General features: G+C 49.1%; 1 protein-coding gene and 1 long non-coding RNA gene across 2 annotated transcripts in view; one reads left to right on the forward strand and one right to left on the reverse strand.

Annotated features, from left to right (window-relative positions):
- Window positions 1-876, reverse strand: part of aarsd1 (alanyl-tRNA synthetase domain containing 1) — a 26,574-nt gene extending 25,698 nt beyond the window's left edge. Inside the window, exon 1 of the mRNA XM_033035246.1 lies at window positions 779-876. Within this exon, the coding sequence (XP_032891137.1) occupies window positions 779-817 (39 nt within the window). The 5' untranslated portion in view covers window positions 818-876. The remainder of the gene's footprint in view (window positions 1-778) is intronic.
- LOC116981988 lies at window positions 872-9,194 on the forward strand. Its single transcript, XR_004414325.1, has 3 exons — window positions 872-1,057; window positions 5,890-6,028; window positions 8,879-9,194. It is a non-coding gene; the product is annotated as an uncharacterized LOC116981988 (long non-coding RNA).
- The last annotated feature ends 1,203 nt before the right edge of the window (window positions 9,195-10,397 follow it).

The following is a 10,397-nucleotide window of genomic DNA, read 5'->3' on the forward strand; positions in this document are numbered from 1 at the left end:
TTTCCAAGTATTTATCGTCCCTCCTCCCTGCTTCCCTCCCCCCCAATACATTCTCTACACTCCCATCCCCTCTCCTCCCCTGAATCCTCCTTCACTCCCCCATCCCCACCTATTCCCTTCTCTCCCTATCTCTCTGTCTCCCTCCCCCCATCTCTTCTCACTCATCTCCCTCTCCCCATCTCCCTCCCCCCATCTCCCTCCCTCATCATCCTCCTTTCCCATCTCCCTCCCCCAATCATCTCCCTCTACCCCCTCTCCCTCCCCCCCATCTCCCCTCCCTCAATCATCTCCTCCCCCCCCATCTCCCTCCCCCTCAATCATCTCCCTCCCCCCATCTCTCCCTCCTTCCCCATCTCCCTCCCCCTCAATCATCTCCCTCCCCCCATCTCCCCCCCACAATCATCTCCCCACCCCCCATCTCCACAATCATCTCCCTCCATCCCATCTCCCTCCCCCCATCTCCCCCCCCCCATCTTCCCCCCTCAATCATCTCCCTCCCCCCACCCCCCCCAATCATCTCCCTCCCCCCCATCTCCCTCCCCCCATCTTCCCCCCCTCAATCATCTCCCTCCCCCCAATCATCTCCCTCCCCCCACCACATCATCTCTCTCCACTCCCCCGCCTACCTCCACTCCCCCCCCATCTCCCCCCCCCCCCATCTCCCCCCCCCCCCTCTCTCCACACCCACCCCCCCCTCTCTCCACACCCACCCACCCCCCCTCTCTCCACACCCACCCCCCCCCCATCTCCCCCTCTCTCCACCACTCCCCCCGCCTACCTCCCGCAAGTAGCTGTCTCTCTGACACACAAACGCCATGGCGCCGCTCACTCACTCACTGACGGACACGGCGCAGGCGCGGCCCCGGCTACGGTGAGCCGCGCGGACCAGCTGCAGCGGCTTCGCTTTGACATTGAGTGAAGCAGTCACGCTTAGTCACGTTGGTGAGTGTTGCTGGAATCAGTGTGGAGTTACTGGGAGAGGATAGAGGGCTGATGGTATTGCTCTGCTGGGAACTTGCAAGGGTGTGGTGGTTGCTGAATGGCTTCCTGTGTTGTGGTAATATTTAAGTGGCAATGTTCAATGGAACACTCATTGTAATTAAACATTCAATATATGTTAGAAATGCTGGAGTAACTCTTACTCCATCATTTTGCGTCTTAGTTTTAAACCAAGTCAAGTCAAGTTTATTTGTCACATACACATACGAGATGTGCAGTGAAATGAAAGTGGCAATGCTCGCGGACTTTTGTGCAAAAGACAAACAACCAAACAAACTATAAACACAATCATAACACACATATTCTTTTACATAATAAATAATGGAAGGAAAAACGTTCAGTAGAGTTAGTCCCTGGTGAGATAGGCGTTTACAGTCCGAATGGCCTCTGGGAAGAAACTCCTTCTCAACCTCTCCGTTCTCACCGCATGGCAACGGAGGCGTTTGCCTGACCGTAGCAGCTGGAACAGTCCGTTGCAGGGGTGGAAGGGGTCTCTCATGATATTATTGGCTCTGGAGTTGCACCTCCTGATGTATAGTTCCTGCAGGGGGGCAAGTGAAGTTCCCATAGTGCAGTTCGGCCGAACGCACTACTCTCTGCAGAGCCTTCTTGTCCTTGGCAGAGCAATTCCCAAACCAGATGGTAATGTTCCCGGACAAGTTGCTTTCCACCGCCGCTGCGTAGAAGCACTGGAGGATCCTCGGAGACACTCTGAATTTCCTCAATTGCCTGAGGTGGTAAAGGCGCTGCCTTGCCTTACTCACGAGTGCTGAGGCGTGTGATGCCCATGTCATATCCTCGGAGATGTGGACTCCCAGATATTAAAAACAGTTCACCCTATCCACAGGATCCCCATTTATCCTCAATGGAGTGTACATCCTCGGATGATGTGCCCTCCTAAAGTCCATGATCAGCTCCTTTGTTTTTTTGATGTTCAAGAGGAGGCTGTTATCCTGGCACCAGAGTGCTAGACCAGCCACCTCCTCCCGGTAGGCCTTCTCGTCGTTGTCTGAGATCAGGTCCACCACCGCATTGTCATCAGCAAACTTAATTAATGAGTTGGAGCTGAACCTAGCCACACAGTCATGTGTGTACAGGGAGTACAATAGGGGGCTGAGGACGCAACCCTGGGGCGATCCTGTGCTCAGGGTGAGGGACTTCGATGTATTCCCTCCCATCTTGACTACCTGGGGCCTGGCGGTGAGAAAGTCCAGGACCCAGGCACACAGGGAGGTGTTGAGCCCCAATTTCATTAGCTTCCCGGCCAGTCTGGTGGGGACTATCGTGTTGAAGGCTGAACTGTAGTCTATGAACAGCATCCTCACGTAGCCCCCCTTCTGGCTGTCCAGATGGGAGAGAGCGGTGTGCAAGACCTGGGAGACCGCATCGTCCGTGGATCTGTTCGGACGGTATGCGAACTGCAACGGGTCCATGTTCCGAGGGAGGAAGGCGCAGATGTGTTGCTTCACCAGCCCCTCAAAGCATTTCATGACTACCGAGGTAAGGGCCACCGGACGGTAGTCATTCAGACAGGCTGGGGAGGCATTTTTTGGTATCGGTACAATGATGGATTTTTTGAACCAGGCAGGGACCACGGACTTGTCCAGGGAGAGGTTGAATAATGTAGTGAGCACTGGAGATAGCTGCGTAGCACAGGACTTGAGTACTCGCCCCGAGATGCCATCGGGGCCTGCAGCTTTTCTCGTGTTCACCCGTGTCAGAGCCCTCCTCACGTCGTGCTCGGACAGCGAGAATGTGTGCACATTCCTCCCTGCAGCTTCGGTAGCCAGCCCGCTGGCGGTATTGTCGATAGTCTGCAGACCTGGGGTGGTGTTGCCCCTCTCGAAACGAGCGTAAAAGGAGTTCAGGTCATCAGCTAGGGAGCTGCCGGCACTTGCGGATGAGGGAGGGGTGCTCCGGTAGTTGGTTACAATCCGTAGCCCCTGCCACAGGCTTCTGGTGTTCTGCTGCTCCATCTGTAACTCCATCTTGTCTCTGTACCTTCTCTTTGCGTCCTTCACCGCCCTTCGCAGTTGGTAGGACTCTGCCTTGTAGACGTCCATGTTTCCTGATGCCAGGCCCGAGTTGTAGGCAGCGGTGCGAGTATTCAGGGCCACACGAACAGACCTGTCTACCAGGGTTTTTGGTTCGGAAAGGTGCTTACCCTTACCGTGGGGACGATGTTGTCGGTTACTGTTGCGATGAAGTCCGTGACTGCTTCCGCGAACTCACTGACGTCACTGGAACTTGCTTCGAACATATTCCAGTCGACATCACTCAGTGCATCTTGCAGCATGGCCTCTGATTGGTCGGACCACCGCTTTACTTTGACTTTGACTCTGACTCTGACATCGGGGGGGAGAGTGCAGTGGAGAGAAAAGTTTTTTTGGCCTTCCATCACAGCAATGTGATGGATGTTTATGTAAAATATGTTGTGTCTTGGGTCTATTTGTTTGTAATGTATGGCTGCAGAAACGGCATTTCGTTTGGACCTCAAGGGGTCCAAATGACAATAAATTGAATTGTATTGTATTGTATTGTATTGTATTGTATTTACGTCCCTCGTCTCTACCGCTTCCCGAACTATCCTCTGTTTATACTCCGGCAACAGGAAAATGGCAGCGTGGTCAGATTTTCCTTGGGGAGGGAGTGAAACGGCCTTGTAGCCTTTCCTGAACGGTGTGTAGCAGTGGGGCAAAGTTCTCTCCCCCCTGGTGGCACACGTGATGTGTTGGTAGAAGTTCGGCATGACCTTCTTGAGATTTGATTTATTAAAATCTCCAGCCACCACCATAGCCGCATCCGGGTACTTGTTTTGATGTCGACATAGCACATCGTGTAGGGCCGATAGTGCCATGTCGGTGTCTGCCAGCATCTGCAGTTCTTTCTACACATTGAATTCATTTTGTTTGCAGTCCAATTAAAAGCTGAACACTGCATCAGTGAAAGAGGTAAACCACTTGTACAAAGAAAATCAGCATGAGGATATGGTGCAAAACCAATAACCACTTTAAGCTCTATTATGACTGATATCATTGTACAGAACATTAAAAAATAGTAGCCATGCAAACATAAAACTGTATTGTTCAAATATCATCTGTTGATGATTAAAAGTGTCCTGGCCTCTGAGTCAGAGGAGGAGTTCATGGCCTTCTTGAGAGCACAAAATTCCAAGCTTGAAAATTAAGCTTTAATTTAATTTTGTTTTAGAGACGCTCTCCAGACCATCGAGTCCACGCCAACCACTCCTTCACACTAGTTCCCTGTTATCCCCCACTCTCATCCACTCCTACACACTTGGGGCAATTTACAGTGGCCAATTAACATACAAACCCCGTCTTTGGGATGTGGGAGGAAACCTGAACACGCAGCGAAAACCCTCGGGTCACAGGGAAAATGTGCAAACTTCACATAGACAACGCCCAAGGTCAGGATTGAGCCTCTGGTGCTGTGAGGCAGTAGCTCTACCAGCTGCTCCACTATGCCATCCTGTGCCCTGTAGACAAGATTTTAAACTAAGTTCCTGTCTTCTGCTTGGCTGGACTGAGAATGTCCCAAGATGCTATTTAAAAGAAAAGTGAGTTTATGCCAATAGTTATCCCTCCGCTAACATCACTGGAGCAGATTATCAGATCACTGATGCAATGCTGCTTGTGGGAGTTCCTGTGTGCAAATCTCCTGTCAGATTTTCCAGGTTTAAATATTGACTGAGTACTTAATTATCTGTTAAGCACTTTAGCACATGGGTTATGCAAATGCCTAATTGATGCTGACACTTCCATATTATTTTTAAATATGTCCATTTTAAAGTACAATGGTTTGGAGAGATTTCCTTTTCACCAGCTGAAGAATTAACACGCAGGCAAGTTTTCTGTGTGTCTACAAGCAATGTGGATTACTTTGTCTGTTCCTGCTCTTTGATGAACTTAACATCGCTTGGAGGACAATTAACTTTCCCTCGGTGAACGAGAGAGAAAAAGCTCAGAGACACAGTAAAGTCCGAGGGCCTGTCGATGTTGCTGGCTATAACAGCATGACCATCATATACAAAGGCCAGAAACGACAAAAATTAATGCCTGTTCAGACATTGGGAAGGGAAACCAGCAATGGGAGGCAATGGCTGGTCCTGGGCAACTGATGGAGAAGTGGAGTGGAGCTTGTTGAGAAGTTAGGGGAAGCCATCATGGGTTGGGAGGAAGGAACTGCAGATGCTGGTTTAAACCGATGATAAGACACAAAAATCTGAAGTAACTCAGCAAGTCAGACAGCATCTCTGGAGAAAAGGAATAGAAGAAAGGTCTCGACCCGATGTGTCGCCTATTTCCTTTTCTCCAGAGATGCTGTCGGACCCACTGAGTTACTCCAGCATTTTGTGTCTATCATCGCCTTCAAGTGCCCGTCACCACATTTCTTCCTTGTTAGGAATTGCTGGTGTATTTACCCAGTCATTTCCTGCAGCATAGCAGCTGTGAAAAGCAATGCATAATGGTATTTTTGTATAACGGTAAAGTCAATGCATCACGGTCAACATCATCTATTCCTATTCCTTTTCTCCAGAGATGCTGTCTGAGCTGCTGAGTTACTCCAGCTTTTTGTGTCTATCTATGGGTTGGTGGGAGATGGGCTGTGTTTGACAGGGGAAGGCTAAGGGCTGAGGGCAAACACTTCTACTGCCGCTGTCCGCAGAGACTGTTGGAAAGTCAATAGCTCGTGAAATCACGAGTTTCTGCTTCCATTTTACTACAGAGTTTCTCTACTTGCTCAGGAATCCTATAATTTAAATCAAACTTTCAAAATCAATGCCGGATTGTAGTACAGAGACACAAATAAAACTGCACATGCAAGAGAAGGGTCCAGACCCGAAACGTTTTTTGTTCATTCTCTCCACAGATGCTGCCTGGCCCGCTGAGTCTCTCCCGCACTTTGTGTTTTGCTCTGGATTTAACTATTGAAGCATCTACCCTTTCCACCGGTGGAGATTTAAGACCACAAAACCAACTGCTACGAAAATGGCAGCTGGTTCATGCGGGTTGGTGAACTGTTTCTTAATTTACAAATTCTTGTCTTTCATGTGGAGCCGAGGGGGTTAATGTCCAGACTGATAGTGTCCAGCTGAGGCTGGATTTTAAAACCAGATTATTAGCAACGAAATTGCCTCATTCAATTGCCTTATACTTCCAAGAGTTAGTCAGTTCAGTTGCTGAGTCTCTTGGCCAGACCAGGTGAGCTCAGACCCAGGGAGCTTGTCACTCCTCGGGGAATAGCTGATGACACAGATCGTGCGCAATTCATTCCAGCTGCAGCCTCAAATGCATTCTGAATTACATGACGTGTGCTGATAGTAATCAGCACCACCCCAGGAGAATATTAAGAACTCCTTGTTGTGGAAAGTGATGGCACTGACGTGTACATTCATGTTTACACCTTTCTCAAACTGTATCAACAACACTAGTGAAAAGCAAGATGTGAACAGAAGTGCACATTTACCGCCCATCAGCTCCTGATGTACATCAACGAGGGGTACGTGCACATTATGTTGAGACCATTAATGAAAGATGACAACTGCAGCCAATGGATTGATTATTTTCCAGCGAGAGACATGCAATTAGTCCCGACAGCTGCAAGTTTCCAGTTTGCAATCACGTGTTTACCTCATTGACTGGAAACGTTGCTCTCCTAATCAATCATTGCATTAAGAGAGCATAATTTTTAATGTGTTGATGGAGGTCACCTAGCAGCTTTGTAAATTGGGCAGTTCCAGCATCTTGATCCTTTGACAATAATGGGATGGTGATTATGTATCCAAGCTCTGTAACTTGATGTGAATCCGCAGGTGTTCCCATTCACAACCCCGCCTTGTCTTTCCAGGTGGTAGAGTTTATAGTGCTGCACAGTCTAGAGACAGGCCCTTCGGCCCACATTGCCATGCCGACCAAGTTGGGCTAGTCCCATTTTCCTGCATTTGGTCCACAGCCCTCTAAACCCTTTGTATCCATATGTCAATTCCAAATGTTTTTTTTAAACAATCTTGGGTTTGGGAGGTAGCGTCAAAGAGGTTGTGCAATTTATAGGTAGGACATATTTGAAAGGTGGTGAATATTTAGACCAGTGATTGGGGTACTTTGTACCAGAAAGCCATGAATGAAAGAAGTAGAACAAGACAGTCCGTTGCTGCCAACCGTTCACTCTACAGCCGGTGAATTAAAGCATAAAATGCCTGAAACACTCAGGAGATCAGGCAGCTTCTGTACTGCCGTTATCTGCTGAATGTCTCCAGCACTTAAGACGATGCTGAGACGTTGATGGAAGACGCACGTGTGGAGACAAAAGAGGAGCTTGCCAGCTGCATGGAGGACAGAGATGTGTGGTGCGTCCGTCACCGAGCCCGACTAAAACCAGCGTCACTGCGTTGCTAATGTTCTCAACGATGATGATGATGACTTATTTCAGATTTCCAGTCTTGGCAGCTTGATTTTTGCTGTCACTCTAACCCCCCAATTCAGTGCCCACAAACTCAAGCATCTATTCAAGTTTGTTACAGCAGGTGGTCATTCAACACCTTGACTCCATTGTTGCTTGTTGGGTGAAACGAGAAGCAAGTGTGACTTGGGTGGGGAGAGATAGAGAGAGAGAGGGAATGCCGGGGCTACCTGAATTTAGAAAAATCAATATTCATACCACTGGGCTGTATGCTGCCCAAGCAAAATATGAGATGCTGTTCCTCCAATTTGTGTTTAGCCTCCACTCTGACAATGGAGGAGATCTAGGACAGAAAGATCTGTGTGGGAATGGGAAGGAGTATTAAAGTGTCCAGCAACCTGGAGATCAGGTAGGTTCTGGCAGACTGAGCAAAGGTGTTCAGTGAAACGATCGCCCAGTCTACGTTTGGTCTCACCGATGGATAAGAGTCCACATTTTGAACAACTGATGCAGAAGATGAGGTTGGAAGAGGTGCAAGTGAACCTCTACCTAACCTGAAAGGACTGTCGGGGTCCCTGGACAGAGTCGAGGGAGGATGTATAGGGAAAGTAGGGATGGATGATAAAATGTGAGATAACATGGAACTAGTGATCGATGGCCGGGGGCATGGACTTGTTGGGTTGAAGGGCTTGTTTCCATGCTGCTTCTCAAAACTAAACTAAATCTACAATACAATACAATACAATACAATACAATACAATTTATTGTCATTTGAGCCTCAGTGAGGCCCAAACGAAATTCTGTTTCCACAGCCATACAAACAGACAATTTCCTAGACATACACACAATTTAATTCACACAAACATCCATCACAGTGGACCCACTGTGATGGAAAGCAAAGTCTTTTCTCTCCCCTGTTGTCCATGTCTCTCCCGATGTCCAAGCTCCAGGCGGGCGATGATAAGTCCCACGGCCATTTTAGGCCGTGCCGGGCGATTTCCGGCTTCGCTCCCGGTCTAAATGTCACAAAGTTGGAGCCCCCGGCGGGCGCTGTAATGTCCCACGGCCATGAAGCCGCGCCGGGTGATGTACGTCCCAGCTCCGGGTCGTTCCAACCCCGCGACACGGGCTGGAGAAGTCGCGTTGCGGGAGCTCCGGGAAGCGGTCTCTCTCTCCCCCTGGACCCGCGAGCTCCCGATGTCCCAGTCCACCGGACCTGCGGCTGCGGTGCTGGAGCCTCCGAGCCCCAGGAGTCGAGTCGCAGCAGCGAGTCACCGCCGCTCTCCACGCTCCGAGGCCGGCCAGCCCCACGATGGTGAGGAGTCCGCAGCTCCGCAGTATCCCGAGCCCCCGGGTCGTTCAGGTTGGAAGCCGCTCCACGGTGCTAGGCCCCAACGACAACGGAGACCCGACAAATAAACGGTATTGTATTGATCTGTATTGTATTGTGCCTGGATAGGAGAGTTTCCAAGGAATATGGGCCACACGCAAGCAAAAGGACACAAAGCGCAGGGGTGACACAGGCAGTGCTCGGCCTGTGGACTTCGGAAGCCGCGGTCTCCGGTAGGAAGTGGCCGATTTGGAACTCCAAGCCGCTGATAGTGTTCTTCCGTTCCGACACTGGTGCTCCGATCATCCCGGCGAGAGGGCCTGAAACATCGGGCCACCCGTAGCGACGACTGCGGAGGCCTCAAATGCCCTGACCACAGGTGAACAAAGAGGACGAGGACTGAACTTTATTGCCTTCCTTCACATGTTGATTCTGCTGTGTGGGGATGTTCATGTTACATTTTATTGTGTTCTTTCTATTCGTATGGCTGTATGGTAATTCAAATCTCACTGTACCAATTGGTGCATGTGATAATAAATGTCTCTTGTCTTGTCTTGACGTCAGGAAGCATCTCTGGAGAACACGGATCGATGATGTTTCGGGTCGGGACTTATTTCTGCAAGCAGGTGGAATTTCTTTGGATAGGGTATCTTGGTCTGCACGGAGAAGATGGGCCAAAGGGCCTGTTTCCATGTTGTATGACTTCTAAGCTGCTCCTAAGCTTCTTTATCGATAGAAAAACAGATCCAGCTTACCCGGTCTAATCCGCTGCAAAGCAATCCTTCTTCCCTGGAACCATTCCATTAAAACAAATTGCTGGAGTAACTCAATGGGTCAGGCAGCATCTGTGGAGGGAATTAGCAGATGATGCTTTGGGTCATGACCCTTTCTTCAGGCTGATTCCTGTTTATTGCATCATCATTCCAGTAAATCCATTTCCATCAGATCTTCACATCCTTACAAAAATGTGTCAATCAGATTTTTCACAAAAAAAGAACAAAATACAATCAACGTTTACACAACACTTGTAACATTGGTGCCAAGAACATTGATTCATACTTGAGCTGTTTTAAAGTATAGGTGAAGTTGGGAACTTTGCAGGTTCCATCTAGATTCTGGCTGATCCTTGGAGTCAGTTCACCTGATACATACAAAATGATGAGAGGCCTAGATAGGGTAGACAGTCAGAAATTTTTTCCTCCTGGGTGAAAATATCAAATACTAGAAGGCAGTTTTAAGGTGAGAGGGGCAATGTTTGCAGGTGATGTACGGGGTAAGCTTTTTAACAAGACTCTAGAGTTGTGAGCGGCAGCAATGTGCTGCCAGAGGTGGTGGCATTTAAGGGACTTTGGAATAGGCAAATGGATATGCAGGGAACGGAGGGAAATGGATTATGTGCAGGCTGTTTAGAGTTGGTCTTGGCATCATCCAGGGCAGCACAATGACACAGCTGGTGAATGGCACACCTCGCAGTGCCAGAAAAACGGGTTTGATTCTGACCTCGTGTGCTGTCTCTGTGGAGTCTGCAAGTTCTCCTTGTGACAGCGTAGGTTTCCTCTGGGTGCTCAGTTTCTTCCCACATCCCAAAGATGTGTGGGTTTGTATGTTAATTGGCCTCTGGTGTGTATAGTGGGATAACATAAAACTA

Source organism: Amblyraja radiata, chromosome 16 (assembly GCF_010909765.2).
Source record: "Amblyraja radiata isolate CabotCenter1 chromosome 16, sAmbRad1.1.pri, whole genome shotgun sequence".
NCBI lineage: Eukaryota > Metazoa > Chordata > Chondrichthyes > Rajiformes > Rajidae > Amblyraja > Amblyraja radiata.